The sequence below is a fragment of the Heterocephalus glaber genome, unplaced genomic scaffold (assembly GCF_053883595.1).
Source record: "Heterocephalus glaber isolate CG9 unplaced genomic scaffold, H.glaber_assembly_v1.0 deba00000546, whole genome shotgun sequence".
NCBI lineage: Eukaryota > Metazoa > Chordata > Mammalia > Rodentia > Bathyergidae > Heterocephalus > Heterocephalus glaber.
Window position 1 is genome coordinate 19,227,433 of NW_028258147.1, and position 21,465 is coordinate 19,248,897.

General features: G+C 38.4%; 1 protein-coding gene across 2 annotated transcripts in view; it reads right to left on the reverse strand.

Annotated features, from left to right (window-relative positions):
* Positions 1 to 1,047: 1,047 nt before the first annotated feature.
* Positions 1,048 to 21,465, reverse strand: part of Cav1 (caveolin 1) — a 36,804-nt gene continuing 16,386 nt past the window's right edge. For both annotated transcript variants that reach the window (XM_004865265.4, XM_004865266.4), the window contains exon 3: positions 1,048 to 3,270. In XM_004865265.4, the coding sequence (XP_004865322.1) occupies positions 2,929 to 3,270 (342 nt within the window). In that variant the 3' untranslated portion in view covers positions 1,048 to 2,928. The remainder of the gene's footprint in view (positions 3,271 to 21,465) is intronic.

Here is a 21,465-nt window from a genome sequence, read left to right on the forward strand (position 1 = left end):
AGTGCTTCTTGGAACCTCAGCAAAGCAAGCAACTCTATAAATAGCATGAAATGAATTTCAGGGCTGGAGAAATTAGATCTTCTTTGCAAAATTTGGTTTGGAAACTGTGATGGAGATGGTTAATTTTATACATCAACTTGACTGGACCATTAGATGTTTGGTCCAACATTATTCTGAGTCTTTTGCTGAGGCTCTTTTGGGGTGAGATTAACATTTAAATTGGTACACTGAGTAAAGCAGAAAGCACTCCCTAATGTGGGTCGGCTTCATTCTTCTAATCAGTTGAAGGTTTGAATAAAACAAAAGCTGATCCTCCCCCAAGTCAGACAGAACTCCTTCTGCTTGACTGGCTGCTAACTGGAACACTTTTTTCCTGTCATTGGGTTCAAAGTGAAATGTGTACTAGATTTTCTTGGATCTTCATCAGACTAGCCATGGCCTGGAATTGCATCTTGGCTCTCCTGGGTCTCCAGCTTGATGGATCACTCTGCAGGTGTTAGAACTTGTCAGCTTCCATAATTGTGAAGTCCTTATAATAAACCTCTTGCTATTTTTTATTCTCTCTCTCTCTTGGTTTTATTTGTCAAGACAACTTTGACTAATACAGAAGTGCTGAATATAAACTTATCCAAGGACAAAAATAAAGTATTACCTATTAAAAATCCTAGTTAAATCATGGCTAAGTCCAAGGCACTACCTCTTGGATGCAAATTGTGTCATTAGTCAAATGACGGTATTAATATGTATCACACAAACTTGTTGGGGGCTCATACTAGACAATAAAACAAACTACAAAAAACTATTATTACAGTTTATCTGACATGACTCATGAATGGAAATGACCTCAGGAAGATACTCTCCTCCAAATGATTTTGGAAGAATTGGAAATAGAAAATTATTACCTACCCTACCCCAAACACACTGCAAAGATGTACATACACACACACACGCACACACACTCACACACTGTATACATGCTCATATACACAAACAGACACACTTACTGACACATAAATAACCTGTCTGGGGGAAAATAAAGCAGACTGCTTAATCTTTAAACATTTTTATTGTGCAGATTTATAACCTTTATAGGACATGCAGATAAAAAAGTGTAAAATGTATCAGTAAGCATATAAAATTTCAGCAATCTTTTGGACCAGCAATTGACTTGCATGAGAAACTAAGAAACTAGGTACAACAGACATGTCTTGGGATACATATTGTACAGACTGAATCATAAAGTCATTTCCCAAGTGATTTTTAATATAAAGATAAAAATATCTTTACACTTAAAAAAGCACACAGTATAGTACATTTTCGGTTATGAACACAGTTTGAAAGTAAAACTATGTCCGTGCCAGTGTCTATTTTAAATGCAAACAACCAAAGTAGGTAATAGATTGGTAAAATGTCAGGGAAACCAGAGGAGGCAAAAAAAATCAAGCAGAGTTCCCATAAGTGTATGAAAATAAAAATAAAAGCATAACTGGAGGTTAAAAAGAAAGTTTCCAAGGGCACAATCACAATATGAGCAAGAGGAATAAAAAGCTTTTGGATGTACCAGGCAGCTTTCTGTATGACTCAGGTTTACAGGTGAAATTCCTCAGTTTGAGTTCAGAAGAACTTGAACTTATTCCAGCAAAATTACTTCAATCTTTTATTACTGCCTCCTCCCACATCTCTCTGAGCAAATGATGCTTGGATTAGGTCCAAGGATCCTGGCAGTGGGAGGGGCCAAGTGTCACAGCATAACAGATGCTTGCGTGTGCTCCACTTAGAAGGGGTCATGTTTACAACAACTCTGACAGTCTCACACAATGGCCTCATTTTGACAGCTCTTCCCTGGAGGCCCACCAATCAACTGAAAAGGGAACACAATGTTGAGCCACTAAACCACCCCTGTGATGGATTAGTTTGGATTCAGGAAAGCGTGATTATTCTTGAAAATAAATGAAGCTGCATAAACATATTGCCCTCACTCCACTGATGAGAGGCAGGAAAAGTTGGCTTCCACTCCTGCCAGCCCAGAGAGGGCTCAGCCCCATTCGTCCACTTTAATTTATTTCATTGGGCTGATGTTGGCCATAATCAACATGGATAAAGGTATTACATGATCAAATGCAGACATGAGCTTCACCAGATTCTGTATCTCAGAGTCAGAAAGAAGTATAGGGAGCTAGGTAACTGATTTCCTAATTCTGGTCTTCAAGGAAGCTATTGACTTAATGAAAGTTGATGAGTTAGATCCTGTTTGAAAAGGCAAGTGTGAAAAATAGGAAGGCACTTAGGTCTCATTGTCTATATAACATATTCAGGCACAGAAAATGTCATAGTTTTTGTTAAAATTTTAAGAAGAGTAAGGCATTAGTGGGGTCATGTGAATGCAGAAGATTATGCTTTCTAACTTCATAAGGATCACTAGATCACATTGGACTATTAAGGAAAATGGCAGCAATTCACTAACTCCTCAGATGACAGGGGAAATGTTTGCTTAAAATCTTCCCACATACCTATACAGCCATGGCCATAGCCTGGAATCTTCATTTTCTATAAAATGATCAACATTTTAGGGTAGGCTGTTGAAGTTATTGGTTCGCTTTTTTCTCTTCCTCAGTTTTTCATATTTCTCCCAAATTATCTTTCAACAAAATGTTCATATTTCAGCCAGTTAAACAATGATCCACATGCAAAAAAAAAAAAAAAAGAAAAAATTGGAATGGGTTTAAAAAATTCAGACCACCAAAAATAGATGAAATAGCTCAGAAGAGACCAATAATAGTTATGAAAACTGAGAAAGTGATTTCTTTGTTCTGAACCAAGATAAATCATTCATGAACTGTTGCTGTATGAGCAACTCAAAACTTGGAATTGGCACCAAGAAAATTAAAAGGAAAAAAATCAGGAATACTTCTATCCTGGAAATGTCATTTATATTTCTTTCTGCATGTTGATGCGAATGTTGCTGAATATTTTGCCAATAGCTTCAAAGAGTGGGTCACAGAAGGTGTGGACGTAGATGGAATAGACACGGCTGATGCACTGAATCTCAATTAGGAAGCTCTTAATGCATGGTACAACTGCCCAGATGTGCAGGAAAGAGAGAATGGCAAAGTAAATGCCCCAGATGAGTGCCATTGGGATGCCAAAGAGGGTGGAGAGCAAGCGGTAAAACCAGTATTTTGTCACAGTGAAGGTGGTGAAGCTGGCCTTCCAGATGCCGTCAAAACTGTGTGTCCCCTCTGGTTCTGCAATCACATCTTCAAAGTCAATCTAAAAGAAAGAAGTTACAGAATGAGTAGGAACAGAAGAAGAGAGGAGAAACAAACAGTATTCATACATATAGCTTGGATTTATATGCCAGTATTGTGGAAGAAGCCTAAAGGCAGCAGCAGCAATATCCCATGGGAGTCATCTGTAACAGATATGTGGGCTCCCTTCTGATCTGATATCTCTATGGTGGGGCCTAAAAGAATTTTAACCTACTTTTACGGTGTTTCTTTACCATTCCAAAGGCTGAGAATTACTGCTCTAGGAACAACAAAATTGATATGATTAAATTTCTAGCCTTAAAGTAAAACCCAGCAACATGGATAAGGATACCAAGCACCAAGTGAAATGTAAAAACCATGACATAATTTAGTTGCTTTTGAAGACAACTACGCACACACAATGTTAAGGAGAAGTTAGTTCAAAATTGATTACAATTAGCAAAATTACTTCAAGAAATTAGATCATTATAAGTTGTGAGGTATTGAGAAGACTTCATAGGGTGGTGAGTCTTAGGAACTGAAGGAAGAAGAGCCTTGGAAATGTGCACAAAGCCCCAGGAATAAAACAAGGGTGAAGTTATTATCACAGGAATAGTAGACTGCTATGGCCAAGGCTGGAAAGGCAGGTTGAGTCCAGAGTAGATGTTATTTTCCATAGAGTGGGAGCAGAGTGTGTAGTCACAGTCAATGCAGTAGTTGGTCAAGATGAATCTGACAACAGTTAGTAGGACGGGGAAAAGGTGAGGAGACTTAATGAGGGAGGATGCTGCTAAAGACCAAGGTGGAGACAGTAGGGCCAAGACTTGAAAAGTAGTAGTAACAGAAAAAGAAGGAGGAGGAGGATAGAGTAGAGAAGGAGGAAAAGGAGGAGGAAAGAAAATAGGAAGGAAAGCTGGAAGGAAGGAAAGCTGGAAGGAAGGAAGAAAGGAAGAAAGGAAAGAAAGAGGGAAGAAAGGAGAAAAAGGAACAAAAAAGAAAAGAAGAAATTTCAGGGACATTAAGGGAAGAATTTACTGGATATGGTTACTTGAAAGACAGAGAGAAAGAGAAGCTTAGGATGGCCTTTAGTATTTGAGCTTCTGATATGCCTGCTAGGGAGAACAGAGATGACATGAAAAGCAAGGAGAAAGTTAAAAGAGAAGGCAATTTAATAAAAAGTTAACCAGAGGTAGCTTCACTTTTGAATGAAATGAATTAAAAGTAAAGTTTTGGATAATGACATATAAATATGAGTCATCTGCACCTAGTGAATCCTGTAGAAGTTCCTTTTGGAGGCAATGAGGAAGCAATCAAGTTAGCTTACATAATAGTCACCTAATACTTCTGTCTGCATTGTCTCCATGTGACCTGGGGTTTCAGGTCTACTTGGGTATATGGCTTATTGTCATTTCACAAAAGAGGAGAGGCAAAGGTGACTTGCTAAAGTCAAACACATGGAAAGGTCAGGATGCAAACTTGGCCCATTTTCTAATAGCATTCTTTTCTAGGTTCCTGTTCACCAACACAATTCATTTTCAGGATTTCATAAACAACATCATAGGTTTAAATACAGAATGACGAACAGAAAGGCAGGGCATAATCAGCTCAACTACTCGGTGGTGGCAAATGGCAACTATATGAAGATATCTAATACAGTGTGAAATCCAAACAAATTGATGACTTGCCAGCAGCAATTCAGTCAAGCTCAGGATTAGGGAAGGAGGACTTGGATAACTCCTTGGATCTGTTCAATGCCAAAAAGCCACCTTTGATTCAACACAATAAAATGTCTTCTGGAAAAAGAACATGATGTTTACCAACTTAAAAGTTTATTTTCTAGAACATTTTGTTTCTTGACCTATTGCCCAAAGTCCTAACAGTGTAATATATAAAAATGGTATGGTTGGCATTTTGTATGTGAAATTAATAAATTTATTGTCATTTTAGATTATTTTTGCCCATTTAGATCAGAGGTATACATTTACTTGTTTTTTGTAAGGTTGTGGTAAATATGTGAAAAATCAAGGCACTAATGAAGCTTCTACGCAACTTCTTTGCTTATTGTGGAGTTATAGTCTGATACCACACTCTGACACCATGTAAAAATCAAGGCCTATGATTTTCCTTCATTCAACTGTGATATGTCCCAATGTTTACTTTTTAAAGATGATCTTTTTAAGAAATCTGATGAAGTAAAAATTATTACAATAGAAGAACATTCTTAACCTGTCATCAAAGGATTAGCAATAGTGGTCCACAAACACCCAAGATTGGTACACATGCTTTGAGTGTGATTAAAATACATTATTCACATTACCCCTACCCCCTAAAAACATGTAAAACTAGAAAGGAGGTGGGCAAGAGTGGTGGTAGGAGAGAAATGACTAAACTATGTTGTGTGCGAGTACAAATCTGCCCAAGTGAAACCCATTAATCTATATGCACTAACAAAAAAATGCGAGTAAACAAGACAAAGGGAAAGTATCCGCCACATTTATTAGAAAATAAAATCTTTTACCAAAGAAGGAGAAGAAGCAGTTTATTAGACAGAGACAATTCCTTCCTCTGTACAGAGCAGACTCAGCATATCTGCACTGAGATTCTTTTCCAAGAGAAGAGATAGTTTCTAATATTTGTTGACTGGTTATTATGATTAAATGTTTTCATTTAATTCATGACAACTCTATATTATTCCCAGTTTGTAGAAAAAAAAATGAGATTTGGAAATGTTAGTGAATGCTCAGGTAAATAAGAGGGTTTTTTTGCTATTATATCTGGTTTTAATCTTTCAAAGTTTCTCTAAGATGAGATAGTATTTTGTAATAATTAAAAACATAATAATAAAAAAGAATTTGCTGAATTTAATCCGTCATGTAACTAGTAATTCTCATAGTATGGCTTCTGAGGACAATGTTATATCATATATACAACTGGCCCACACTAAGTATGTGGTGTGATTGAAAACTACAGTGAGTGTTTAAATTTTAAAAAATTATTATGATAAAAAACACATTACCACTAATCCCCCTCAAAATATTCTGCCTTACTTTGAATATACTTATCCCATGGTTCTTGCCACTTTTTGAGGCAGTTCTAGAAGTCCTCTTTTATGTCTTTAGTTATGCTGTCATGGATACCTTGATATTCTGAATCAATCCAAAACATTAACTTTGAGTAAGAGCCAGAAATTGTACAATGCCAGATCTGGTGAATCAGGTGGTTGAGGGCACACTGTAATGTTTTTACAAGCCTGTTTTTCTGTTGGATGGCACAGCATTTACCATATTTTTGATCACATTAGGTAAAGATACTTGGGAAAGAAGACTTCCAGAACTGCTTAAGAAAGTGGGAAGAACCCTAGGATAAGTGTGCACAAAGTGAAAGGGAGTATTCTGAGGGGGACTGGTGGCAATATGTCTTTTACTGTAATGAATTTTAAAATTTAAGCATTCACCATATATTTTGATCATACCACATATAGGCATTGAGTGAAGTTTATCTATGAACATATGAGTGCATGTAAAATTTCCTGATAATAAATACTCTTCTAAATGTAAATATAAATGCTTTTTTTCCATGGACTTATTGGAAGTTTTTTATGCTTTCTTTTCAGCTGCTTGGTAACTTTTTCAGTGACTGTATTTTTAGTGCTTTCTGGAAACTGCTAGTGGGCATGATTTATCCTCAAATAGCCAAGTGAAGTTGGAGCAGGTCTGCAGGTATATACAGCAACATGATCAAAACACATTATATAAATATATTGTTAGATTTTACTTTAGTCTTGAAAAATTTAAGGTGTCTTAAAATAACACTCAAAGAATATAGTCATTTAGGTGCAGCTGAGAAAAACGAGCAGGGCAGGTACAATGGAAGCAGATGTGAAGCCTAGTTTCACTCTTCCTCCCACTTCTACAATGGTAATTGGTTAGGGCTTGGTGAGGAGTGCAAGAGACACTGTAAAGTACTTAATATGGGTATAGACCCGTGCAGTGCAGTAAATACTCAATAAGCAGTAGCTTTAACAAATTCCTTGCTCTGGTTGACTAGGTTTCTTAATAGGCAATTGTAATACGAAAAATTACCAGTGGCAAAGTACATAGTTGGCTGAGAATTCAATTTTTTCCACTGGCTCAAAAGAACCAACCCGCATTTGTAATAATCTTTTCAAAGGAGGATACTAGGGGAAGTTAAGAAATTGCTCAAGGTTACCCCAATGCTCGCTGGAACTTGTTTGCAGCTTTTGCTTTTGTCTCCCTGAAACTTTGAGCCCGTACAATAGCATTATTGGTTTAATTTTCATACAGCTAGATGGGCTTCCTAAAACAGTCACATTTTGATTTTTCAAGGAATGACTCTTGTTAATGTTTCCACTTTAAGTTAGGACATCTAGCAACTAGGATGTTTCATATTTTTAGTACAGATTTTATTTTTATGGCTCTGATCAGTATGTTCTCATAATCTTGGGCACTCAGCCAGGATTATTTTATTCTAATTGGGAGATATGCAAACTGAGGCACAGAATGATCAGAGGGGGCCAGACATTCTCAAGGTCCAAAGTAAATTAGTGGAAAAGCTGAAATTAGAACTCTAAATTCACAATTCCTAGGCCTATGTCCAGCCCTATGTACCACACCACTCCCCTAAGAACTTACATCATCTTCTCTACCAAACCCTTTTGAGTTTCTAGGTTTCTGTAAGTCTCTCATTACCTTCTAAGGCACTAACTTGAAAGATGTCTCTGTATACTCTTAGGAAAAATGTCCTTTTCACAATGTAAACATTTTTGTACATTATCTAAGGTGAAGAAAATTGGCATTAAATGTTCATTTTCCATATTGGCTTGTGTTCAAAATGCACTTCACCCAGCTAAGTTCTGCTAACTGAACAGTCACTCCATCAAAAGGAGTTCAAAAATTCCACCTCAATCAAAGCCCAGATGCTTCAGGAATTTCATAGGTATTTAAAAGAATTCCATTTGAGATAGAGAAATTGAAGATCACAGCTGTCAGATGGCTGGATCGAGGATGCCTTCCCATTTAGTGACAGTCCCAGCATTGGAACTCAGCTCAGGAACTCTCTGGTACTCTTCCACTGTTGCCTGAGATCAGCACATGTCCTTGAACAATCTGGCTGCTGTGTCTCCAGTCAGTTTGAAAGGCAGCTATACTTGTTTTTGTTTTTTGGTACCAGGGATTGAACTCAGGTCCTTGCGCTTGCGCAGCAGGCAGTGAAACCACTGAGCTAAATCCCTGGCAAGGCAGCTATACTTGCATCTGGATTCACATACAGAGTGGCCACGGGTTCACTTATTGAGTGGATGACAGTACCTCTTTCTGACAGTCCCCAGTGTGCTCACTTTTCACATGTAGCATAGCTTGATTAATCTCTCAGCAAAACAGTCCCTCTTGAGTCCTAAGTTCCTAAGGAACTCATTCCACTTCCCCTTCTACAAGGGCTGATGTTTGCCACAGCAGCACTTTATCTCCTCACTTCGATTTGGAGCAGCACAGGAATTAGAAATTTGTTTTAAAAAATCAACCTATGAGGTTTAGGTGCAATATAGTTTCTTTGGATGCGATGCCTCAGATGGAGGTGAGCCATTTCTCCACAGAACTAATTTTCTGTTCTGTAATCTATGGAACAAGTCACCCTTCTGGCAAGAATTGTTATGCAGACCCAAAGATCAAAGGCATGAGTATGTTTCAGTGATATTTCTGTGGCTCAATGGATGCTTCGTAAGAGGGCAACAGTTTATATTATTAGATTTTTATAAATGACCCTAAATACCTCTGCACAGCATTGGCTTATGATGCTTCAATTTCAGAAACATAAGTTAACAAAGATCTAGCAGCAGATATCAAGAAAAGCCATTTGTCTTGTTGTGTTTTGATAATATTTAGCTAATGCAGTAAATCTTACAAGATTTTATCCTGTTAAATGTATCTAAAGGCAATATTTTAGAAACAGTTTATATGTACACAGGATTAAAAGAAGCATGGAGCCATTTTTTTTTGTCTCAAAATCAGGACATTTTATTCTGAGTAAAGAATTCTCAAGAAGGAAACTTTAAGTACTTTTGGGATTTTATACACAATGATGTTTACACATTCTGTTTTTATAGGAAAATATCTTTTGAGTCTCTTTTGAGACTGAAAATTGGGAACATTAGAACATATGAAATGTGTTGTATTAGAACGTTAAACATTATTAAAACATATTGAATACATAGAACATACAAAATACCCACATACGCTATTCACTGAAGATTGCCCAACATTCACCATTCCACTTCAGTGCCAACAGAATCTTAATTGATTTAGGTAACTGGAATGAACTTTTGATCTCAAGGTTAAGTTATGGTTGGTTTAGACCTGACATCTTCATATTAGTCTTCTTGGTGAGACAGATACGTAACTCAGTTCTAGCCAATGAGATCTAAGTGGAAATTGGTTAGGTAGGACTTCCAGAAAAGCTTTATTCTTCCTATGAAAAGAGAGAGGTGTATAGGGAGACCTTTTCCCCTTTCATCCTGGTAGAGTGGGATGTGTTCCTTAGATAAAAGAGTTCAGCTTGAGGCTCTGAAGTGACATCCATGATTAAAAGGACAAGAGAACCGAAGAGACTGCTTTTGGCATTATCAAGCTACTGAAAGAATGTGAAGAGTATTCATCTCTTTACAGTTCCTTATCTGACATATATATATTCTTATTTTTAAAGCACAGCTCTTCAGATCTGCAGGATCATTCCTAGAACACTCTTTCCTGTTAGTTGGCATAGGGCACACATATCTTCATTAGAAATGTGAGTTCCATTTCTGACTTGAGCATTTTCTTCTATCACTACTTGAGTCTATTCCTTCAATATGCTGCTTAACATATCAGGAAATGTTTGTTTTATATAAACATCGGTTTTAGTAAAGCATAAATAGGATAATAAATTAACTACGAATGAAATAATTTAATAGTTTTTTTCATCTAGAAAAATTACATAGATATGTGATAAACAGTTTCCAAGATTAGTCTCAATGATCCCCTCTCCTGGTATTTAAGCCCTTGTGCAATATACTCCCCTTGAGTGTGGGCTAAAATTAGTAATTTTCTTCTAAATAATTCAACATGACAAAAGTGATGTGGTGTCACTTCTGAGATGAGGTTACAAAAGACTGTGACATCTGTCCTGCTTACTGTCTTGCTTTCTCTTCTGGCAGCCAGCTGCCACGATGTGAGTTGCCCTATGGAGAGGCCCATGTAGAGAGAAACTAAGGGAGACGTCTGGCCAACAGTCACTGAGACACTGAAGTCCTCTATCCAACAGCTTGAGAGGAAGTGAATAGTGAGCATGGAGGTGGGTCCTCCCCTAGTGTGGCTTTGAGAAGACTCCACTCCTGATAGCTGATTGCAGCCTATGTGGGGCCCTGAGCAGTCACTCAACTCAGCTTGTCAGTCACACTGCTTTCTGACACACAAAAAATGTGAGATGGTGAATGTTTGTTTTTCTATATCACTAAATTTTGGAGATAATTTCTTTTGTAGCTATAGGCAATGAATGCAATTCCAAAACAAAAGAATTTTGTTTTGATTATAATTTTTAATTTTATGGCCTTTTTCTATTAGGCAAGTCATCATTCACACCTATAGAAAAATGTATACAATGGCTGTCTACCCAGTTCCCTGGAACTTAGTCCTGTGTCAAAGTCCATAAATATATGAGAAGGAAATACATCATTTCCAACTTTCTACCATTTGCGCTAAATACAATACTAGAAAAGTTTTAGGCCATGAATAATGTTTGTGTTGCACTGTCCACCCACATAACTCAAATGGCTTGGATTTATAACCAAATATACTCCAAAAATGAAGTCACTTCTTTCTAGAAAACCCATCATCAAATCTAGACTCTTGAAGCTCTTGAATGTACTAGCATAAAACTTTCTTCTCAGGAGCTCTGGAAGGAATAATGTGGCAAAACAATCCCCAGGGAAGAGTACATATTAAAACACAGAATCTCTGGCCCCAGGTGAGACTCATTTCAGATTCTCTAGGGTGGAGCCTGAGATCTGTACTTTTAACAGGTTTTCTCCCCCTTATCATGCAATAGGCTGTTCTATAGTACACCTTGGCCCTTTGCATTTATAGACAGCTTCTTTTTGTCCACAGCTCTCTTTTCCCTCCATGTCTTGCAGCCCTGGTGTGTTTCTTACTTTTTTCTGGGAGCTCCTAGTGTGCTGTATGGTAACTGGATTCTGTTGGATAAGTGAATGGAACCACTCTTGGGAAAGATTTTCCTAATTTAAGCATACAAGTATGTGTCATTGGATAAGGATAGATGCCCATCAATGTGTTATGAAAAAGACCCAGATATGGATATCCTGATTTATTTTCATTATTTATACCCAGTATAAACAAATGCATATTTAAAAATTCAAATACATGTTTTCAAAATCCTAACATGTGTACCAAGCCCAACCATACACAAATAGAGTTTAGAGCAGTTTTGTACATCCTTCTTTGTTCCCACACATATTTCCAACATGTTGAGCTGCTTTTGAAGTCAGTGGAATAAATGTTGTGTGCGAGCGTGTGGGTGAAGAGGCGGTTGAGAAATAGAACAATTAACAGTTACCAGAACACAGGAACTTTGCTCCGATACCCATGTGCTTTCTTTGTCCAGGGCAAGCTTTCCTCAGCCAAACTAGCACAGCTGAAGAGGATACAGTGCTCTTGCAGCCAATGCTAAAAGCAGGAAGCCTGGATTGTATTCTAAATACCTATGATTATATGGATTCCAGGGTGACCCACTCACAGCCCTAGGAAGAACATAAACCTGGGTTAGGAACACGACCTGTGTTCTAAGGTTTAAAGTGAGCTGGCTCCCTTGGAGGGGCAGCTTCATCTTAAGGAAGCACACAGGAATGGCTGGGGGGAGCTAGAATGCATTGCTAAACAGGGCTCCCATGGAAGATGGTAGAGAGATGACTATTAATCTACCTGTATGAGCAAGTGAAGAGTTTTGGGTGTGGGGTGTGGGATGTGGAAAGACCTACAGTCACTGTCCTGGGCTTCCAGTAGTGGGACCAAATCTCTCCCTTGGATTGACCTCCTTCTTGTTTTCCTGTCATCACTGGAGCATAAGAATATTTTACATATAAATGTACTATAAAAAGTGTCCTATTTTGTTCATCTTGGCAAATTTCTCTTGATAAACTTATGAAGTTCTAGGTTATTTTCATAATAAGGATGGTAAAAAAGCCTCTATTTTCCCAGTAAAGAAAGGTCACAAGTACTCAGTGACTTGATCAAGACTAGGATGTAAGGCAGAGTCTATGTTTGTTATAACCATCCTGGTATCCTTCATAATGCCCAATATTATCATGTACATGCTAATTAGCAAATAAATATTTCTTCAGTAGACGTACTCTTCTAAAGTAATTATAAATGTCCTTTGAAATAATGCATAGAATTTCACTAACCATAATAATATTTTATGAATTCTTTGCTTGGTACCACAAGCGTGCTTTTATTTATTTTTTGGATTTCCTTTTATTCTTTTTTGGGGGGGCGGTATTGGGGATCAAACTCGGGTCCTTATGCTTGCAAGGCAGGCGGCGGAACCACTGAGCTAAATCTCCAGCCTGAATTTCCTCTTATTCTGAATGACTTTCTTATTCATCATAGCTCTAAATCAGGGAAGGCAAACTTTTTAGAGCTCTCAATGTTACAAATAGCCTGCTGCGGCATGCATGCCATAGATCCATCACCATTACTCTAAACTATCACCACTGCTGACAGAAAATGGAAGTAAATTGTCATTTAAGAGAGTTGGGATGCCTAAAAAGCAACAATTTAAGTTGTAAGTCTTTATCTTTCATGAAAAACAATATTCTTTTTTGTTTATTTTGTACCAGGAATTGAATTCAGGACCTTGCACTTAATAGGCAGGTGTAGTGCTGCTGAGCTACATTCCCGGCCAAAAATTTTTTTAAAAAAATATAAAGTATGTTTTTTGTTTAGTTTGGTCTTGTCCTGGAAATCTTCATAACTATAGTTGTACAGCCCTGGGTGAAAGTAGCTGGCACATACTGGATTATGACGGGAGCAGGACCCCAAGCAAGAAGAAGGAGAAACAGCCAGGCCTGGTTCTATTGGAAAAGGGACAGGGAAAATGGCTCTGTCCTTTGATACCTCTAGTCTCCACTTTCTTGCACAGTTTTCTTTCTGTTTATGTTTGTGTGATGCATATAAGGAACTTGTAGAAGAAGAATGAATTTAGGTGACTGTGCTTTCTTTCTTATTCAGAGAAAGGAGAGTATCATCTTTTTTTTTTTTTCTTTTGGTACCAGGGATCGGTGGAAAGCAGCATCTTCAGTTGTCCATTAATGGGCAGCAGACATCAGTGTGGCAAATATATTGCAGGGCAGAAGACTTTTTTTTTTTTTTTTTAGTACAGGAGATCAAACTCTGGTCTTTGTGCCTGCACAGCAGGCAGTGAAACCACTGAGCTAAATCCCTGGCCCTAAGGCAGAAGACTTTTACAAAGGACTGGCAGTAGCAATGACTGACTTTATAAAGCACTATATGCTGCCATGGATTCATGTCATATCCTGTAGGTGAGGACCTGCAAGGTAGATACTATTTTGCCTGTTATTAAGAGACTGAGTGTCAGGAAGACAGCAATCATTAAACAGACACAATCAGAGAGTAACCACAATCTGCTGGTTTCCTCATCCAATTCTCCCTACAGCCCATCACACTTTTTTGCCCCACACCAAGCTCCCTTTTCTGTTTATGCAAACCCAATTATTCAGACACACTGGATTTCTGAAACCACAGACCCTGTTGTTCTCTGTTGCCTGTGCCCATACTTCCCATCCAGACTAACAGAAGATGTCTCCTGTGCATCAGCATGAGCCATTTCCATCAGGGGGAAGAGCAAGTGATCCAGCAGGAGGAAGGATCTGGCTTCCTTCTGCTCTCAGTTCCCCACTTTCAGCTTTACCTTCACCTCCTCACATCATTCTTTATCTGTCCAGAACACCTGGGTCATTTGACCATTGGTTACTAGGGTTGTCATTTTTTTCTGGCTTATCCTGGTTTTCCATAACATTTTATGTACCTCTTATTCCTTAAAGGCAATGGTTCTCCAACAGAATACTCAAGAATTTTCTGGAGATACCTGTTAAATAAGATTCTTGAGTCTTGAGTATGAATCAGTCATGTGAGAGTAGGATCAGGTCCCTGTCCCTCCTTCCTGTTATGGTTTGGATCTTAAATGCCCCCCAAGGCCAATCTGCTGAAGGCTTTGTGAGCAGCCTGTGGCACTATTTGGAGGCAACCTTTAGGAGGCAGGGTCTAGTGGGAGGAAGTTAGGTCCTTGAGGGTGTCTCTTGAGGGGGACATTGAAAACCTGGGTCTTCCCATTATCCCTCCTCCAAGGCCTCCATTAAATAAACAGCCTTCTCTGGCATGACCTCCTGCCACAATGTACTGTGCCATCATAGGCCCAAAGCAACATGGCCACATGACCATGGATTGAAACCTTCGAAACTCTGAGCCAAAAAAAGCTTTGCTGCTTTAAGCTGTTTATCTCAAATATTTTGTTACAATGATAGAAAGCTGACTGACATATCTCTACATTTTGATGCAGGTGGTTTGAGGAGGACATGTTGAGAAACAAATTGCCTTAGGCTTCATTTCATGCTAAACAGAAGAACCTAAAATAACTGAAGCTCAGATTTGAGTGAGTGTGATACTTGTTACTGTGATGCTTTGGAAGGATACATTTGAAATGCAATATGGTGTCCTGGTTCACAACATGGAGTTTGAATCCCTGCTCTGCAGTGTTATCTCATATAAATTACTAAACCATGCCTTGGTTTCTTGTTTGTAAAATCCAGTATTGATGGTACCTACTTAATAGGGCTATTACAATATTCAGTGTACCAACTTACACAAAATGTTTAGGACAGTTCCAGTTGTGTCAAGAGCTGTATGAGGAGCTCTGGCCCTGGTGTCCTGGCTAAGCAAATGAGGAAATGTTAGGCACTTCAGTAACACTACTGGGAAGATGGAGGAGATACTTTGGAGAAGAACTTTCAGCATTTCTGAAGTCCTTCCACATACATGGGTGACACTTACTTTGTGTTCTACCATTAAATGAGCAAGGAAAATCAGCTGTTCTCTAGCAGGTTAATCAGCCACCTGGAGTTTACTGCAAGACACACAGGCTTCCACAGTGTTTTTATACCTCTTCTTGTAAGCTGCCCACCATTTTTTAGGGCGGTCCCTTGTAGGAACCTAAAACCACACTTTGTGTACTCAAAACCAGCTTGACAGGAGCCTGCCTTGGGAACCTTGTCTCTTTTGTGCACACAACTCCACATTTTTAGTATCACAAAAAATATCTAGCTGTCAATGACTTAGTACAAAGCAGTTTGCACATATTTTGATTCCTTTCTCTCCACAGACGTCTGGTATCTATTTGGTTGCACTTGTTGATGTTGAGTGTCACTAAACAAGAGACATAGAACAGAGAACAGTGTAAAAATAGCCAAGCAAGAGCCAGCAATAGCAGCACAAAGGCTGGATGGTTATTTAGTGAGCTTGGATAGATAGAAGTGATTCCTTGGGGACACTCGTGTTTCCTATTGAGGAGAAATAACTACAGCCCTTTGATGTGTTGAAAGTTCTGTCCCAAATCAAAAAGTCCTGCCTCATTAATGCATAGAAATCTTATTTTATCCAAACGTGCAATTAAAGGATTCATCCAGGGGTCTGGCTTGCTCACTAAATCCTGTGTATACACTTGGGAGTTTGTTATTCTTTAACCTTCTGGGTGTGTCACGGGACAGATAGGAATGATTGCCACACTAAAAGGAAATAAAAGCTCTTTCAATTTTATCAAAGACACAAGAAACGGAAATGTCTTCACCATTTGGAAGCTACCCATTGGTCTGAGAACACTGTTTGAACCAGAGCTTTTTAAACATTATTAACTTCTTTTCAGTTTCTACAATACACTTCCTGATGGCAGAGTTTGCTTCCTACCATTCAGTTAAGTCAAACTAGGGTTAATAATAGCATTCGTCTTACCTCACTGCTGGGATATTTTCCCTTCTAGTACTTTGAGTCTGTTTATTAAACAAATACAAAATGAATGAAATAAATCTCTGCAGGTCTGAACACTGCTTGGAAATTGAGGAAAAGGATTACACACCAAGATTCTTGCAAGGTCTAAGCATGGATAGTCTCAGCCCATTGTACAGAACTGTCTGACACTTTATGTATTGTGACTGTCAAAACCTAAGCCCCAGCTTCTATGATAGGGTTTCTGCATCTGGGCACAACTGCCTTTTTGGACCAGAGAATCCTTTGTTGTTGAGGCAGTGGTAAAGGCCTTGTCCTGTGCATTGTAGGATAATTATCAACACCATTAGCCTCTACTCACTAAGAGCCAGATTATGGCAACTAAAACTGCCTCCAGACACTGCCAAGTGTCACCTTGTGGGAGAGGTAAAGATGCACTGGTCAAGAACTAATACTCAGAAAAATCATAATATGGTGTAATGAGACACAACACTATATTTATCTAGAACTTAGAATGCTTGCTTATTTCTTGCAGAAACTTTTGGTTTATATCACCATGGCCTCGGGATTCATTTATTCATTCATTCAATACTGATGAAGCACCTAATTTTTTTTTTTTTTTTTTGGTTCTGGGTATCGAACTCAGGACCTTCTGCTTTCGAGGCAGATGGCAGAACCACTGAGCTAAATCCCTGGCCCTAAAGCACCTATTTTTGAGGGTAGAATCAGTGAAATGAGGAAACAAAACCAAGTCAAGCTGAAAGAAGATAGTGCAAATAAAATAGAGATGACCTTTGACTGCTGAAGATCATTCAGGACTTATTACCATGGGAAGGGAGGTGAGGTCCTTCTGGGATGCACTCCTTTACAAATAAGAAAAGAAGTGATTTTCTCACCTGCCTCCCCAAATCACTAACTTGTAGATTTTTCTTTCTTGAAGCGCTAGGGATCAAACCCGGGAGTATTCCACCATTTAGCTACATCTCTAGTTCTTTTTCTTTTTTATTTTGAGACCGAGTCTTGCTAAGTTGCTCAGGCTATCCTCAAATTTGCTTCCTCCTGCCTCAGCTTCCCTAAGTGCTGGAATTATAGATGTGTGGCATCATGCCTGACTCAACTTTTAGAATTTTGACTGGATTCTTGAATAACTTCTCCCTGGACAATGGTTCAAGCCCTTTCCTGTCTCATAACTTCCCATGTGCTGCTGATTTTGATTGGAACATTCCTTCCATTCCCCCTTTGGCTAGCTCTCAGTTATTTGTAATGTCTTAACCTAAAGGTTCTTTCTTCAAAGATTTCTTTCAAACTTCAACCCTTTTTTCTCACCTGGCCCCTTTTTCATGTAGCCTATCACAGCCTTATTTAACATATGATTTGTGTGTGTATATGGTTATTATTTCTGATACTAGACCATAAGCTTCTGAAGGTGGCGGATACCAAATGAATATAAGTTAAATAAATGGATGAATTAGTGAATACTGTTGTCTCTCACCTTCTCATGTTTTACAATCCGGATAATATCTCCTTTAGGAAGGAGAGTTCTAAATGTGTTATTATCTGGTTCAATGGTTAATAAAAGCATTCATTGACTGCATTCATATTTTTCTAAACCAGGCATAACTTTGGTTAAAAAAAAGTAAACAAAAAGTGGTTAATCCCTGGAAAAATAGATTAATTCAGTTTTTGCTTCTCATGAAATCTGGATTCAAATCTACAGATTTTGACATAGCTTTGCTCAGAGAGCTCATGAATTTTCTAGGAATGTTCTGGTGGTGTGAGATTCAAAAAACTTCTTGTTTACCTTCAAAATCATACAGCTGGACTGCTAAGTGATGGGATTAAAATCATACAGGGTCCTAAATGCTACGATTTTTTATGGGTCAGGGAGAAACAAACTTTACAGCGGGTTATGGGAAAATGTGACTCAAAGTCACAGTGCTTCTGCCTTGTAACTCTTAGTCATTTCATTCTATTGCTTAGAGATGGGGTGCTTAAAGACTTCAGAAATGGAGCCCCTTGAACTAGGCGAATTTGACAACTGTCGGCACTCAGAAATTCTGAGCATTTCCTACGTAGTTAGACCTTTTAAAGACCATAGATCTACTGAAGTTGCAAGTAATTACCCACTTCTCTGTTATGTGAACCAAGATGAATTGGTTGGTTGCGAAAAAAAAATCCCTCAAAGTTTGTAACCAACGTTGGAACTGATTTTCTAGCTCATCTTGAAAGACAGCCAATTTGGAGGCAAAGGCAATAAAATGGAAGACCACAGACTACTGAGCCTGGGTCAGAGAGAGAAATGAGCTCTAGCTCTTGATGTCTTCAGTATCAAATATTTATTCACGGTACATCTGCATTCAGCAGGCCATCTGTAAGCTCAGCATTTCAACACTGATTTCACCAAACTCCACATTTCTGAATATTAAGAGTGAAGATGCCAGCTGGTAAAAACTAGGAATAGGGTAACAAAATACTATTGACAAGAAGTCCCCTAATATTCTCCCTGCCTGGGTTTTATGCACTTTTACAGGCTTCCACTCTTTTATGAGTACTGGTCAACTGGAATCACAGAATTTTAGAAATGAAAGAGATTTAGAGATTGTCTCCATCTACATTTTGATTTTTATAGATGAAAAAACTGCTGTTCACAGAGTATACATGACTTTTCCAAAGCCCAAGGTAGCGTTGGAGGTTTGTGCCCAAGTGATGACTGAAATTCAGATTGAGACTCAGTTTCTCCATCTGTTCCCAGGAATAACTGGCATCAGCAAAGCACTCCGAAGTAACCTGGAGTCTCTTCTCTGCCAGGCCCTGGAGAAATGAGGGACATCTGCCTGTCTCTAGGTCCTCTGTGTCTCTCTATGACCACTGGCCCTGCAGGAAAAACCAGTGATACTGTCAGCTCCATTTCGATATGCCTGAGCCAGGAATGGAGGTAGGAAAGGAGGCTAAGAATAACATTCTGGCATTCTAACCAGAAGACTTTCCTTCTAGAGAGAATAGAAAGAATAGGCAAAGGAAAGGGAGAAATAATAGAGCTGGATTATGTAAAGTGAGCTTTATGTACAAAGTATATCTCATGCAGTTGCTACATCAGAGTTCCAGAAAAGATTTGTGTAATAAGAATTTGAGTGATAAATATCATATTCCAATAAAAATGTAAGATCTTCCCCCCAGTGAGGACCTCATGGATTAGCAATTACCCCAGGGTGCCCATTATGGTCCTGAGTCTTGTCATGTGTTATGATTGAGATCTAAAATGTCTCCCAGAATTCTCATGTTTTGGAAAGTGATTGGACCATGGGGTTACTAGAGCTAACTTGTTAGTGTGTGGAGCCTGGTTGGAGGTAGGTGACTGGGGCTGTGACATACAAGGATATATTTTTGTCCCCAGCTCTTCCCTTCTCTCCCAGCTTCCTGGTTGCCATGGGTTGAGAACCTTTTCCTCCTCCATGCCCCTCTGACATCTTGCTTCTGCCTTGGAGCTTGTAGACTATGGACTGAAACATAAAATAAACTTCTCATTTTTTAAGTTGTGCGAGTCAGGTACTGTGCCTCAGCAATGAGAAAGTGACTAAGACATCTAAAATGTCACAATACATAGTTTTATTATTAAGAAATTCTGAGAATCTAAACCAGACACAATTCTGGCTTCACATTAGCTGTGCCTAAGAGCTAAAAAATCAAACAAACAAATAATGGTCCTAGGTCCCATCATAGACCAATTAAATCAAAATTTCGAGACATAGGTATGCACAACAGTTTTAGAATGTTCCCCAGATGAGTTGCAGGCAGAATGAGGAATTCGTGCTTTAAATTCACAGAACAGCCACCCTCTGCAGAAGCCACACTCTCTGAAGAGTTTATATCACAATGGGGGCTTATACAAGCTGCAAAGTCTTGTGAATATGCACCATGTAGGAGGGAGTGGATAGCCATAGAGGCTATCCTTCGTGGTGACCTTTCGGCACATACAATGCATGCATTTTCCAGTGTTCTACTTTCAGATATTTACCACTTGCATTCTAAACCACTGATTAGAACAATGCCACATCAATTCCTCTTTGCTTCCAAATAAGCCAGCTAACTTCCTGGAATAGAAGAAAATATTCATCTGTATTTCTATGTATGATTAGGAGATTGTGCAGAAAGGTTGTTATATACCAAGTTCTAATTGTAGAGGCAGCAGGATTTGAGGAGTTACATAGACCAATAAGGAAATGAAAACACAACTCTTAGCAAACAAGTTCTTCTGACACATTTCTAGGATTAACCACTTGTTACTTGGAAGTGTTTTTCTTTCTTTCTTTTTTTCTTTTTCTTTTTTTGGTACCGGGGATTGAACTTGGGACCTTGCGCTTGCGAGGCAGGCACCGGAACCACTGGGCTAAATCCCTGGCCTGGAAGTGTTTTTCTTGTAATATAACACTTTTTTTAAAAAAAAGTTGAGCATCCCTTTTAGTTTATGTCTTGAATCGTGACTGTATCAGAACCATGTTTTTCTTATAAGTTTCATGATAACCTGGCACTAACCAAAAGTAATTGTCATCCCATCTTCCCTTCCAACCTTTCCAACTCAGTCCCTCCTCAGTCTCACCTGGGGATTTCTTTTTACCTTTTATTTACTGAATTTTGCTCTTCCCTAGGACTTCTCCAGAATCTCTATTCACCCCTTAAAATTAAAACAGCAACTCATTCTTAATAAGTCTGACCAATAGTAAGTAAGGTATAGAATTTTATATGTGAAAGTCTTAATTATGCTTCCTTTAAAATATCACTGAATTATGGAGATGTTTAATGTTCTAGAACCTCTGACAGGCTTTGGTTTTGGGTCTCCCATTGTCTGAGGGATACAGAATGTAGATTCCTGTAAAGGTGTGTTTACAATAGTGATTCTCAACCAAGAGATTTCATTTCTTTGAGGCTAATTACTAGAAGGACTTCCTTCTAGTAATTTTACATTATGCTCTCAGGCATCTTGATGTTTCCATATCACAAGTTCCCTAAAAAATGACAGTTCTCCTGTGGTATTTTCTTATTTTTCATATGTTTACTTGTTTCTCACTTAGTATTTCTATATTTTATTTCTAGTCCTTTAACATTAATGCATTTTGTATTGGTCTTTATCTTATTTT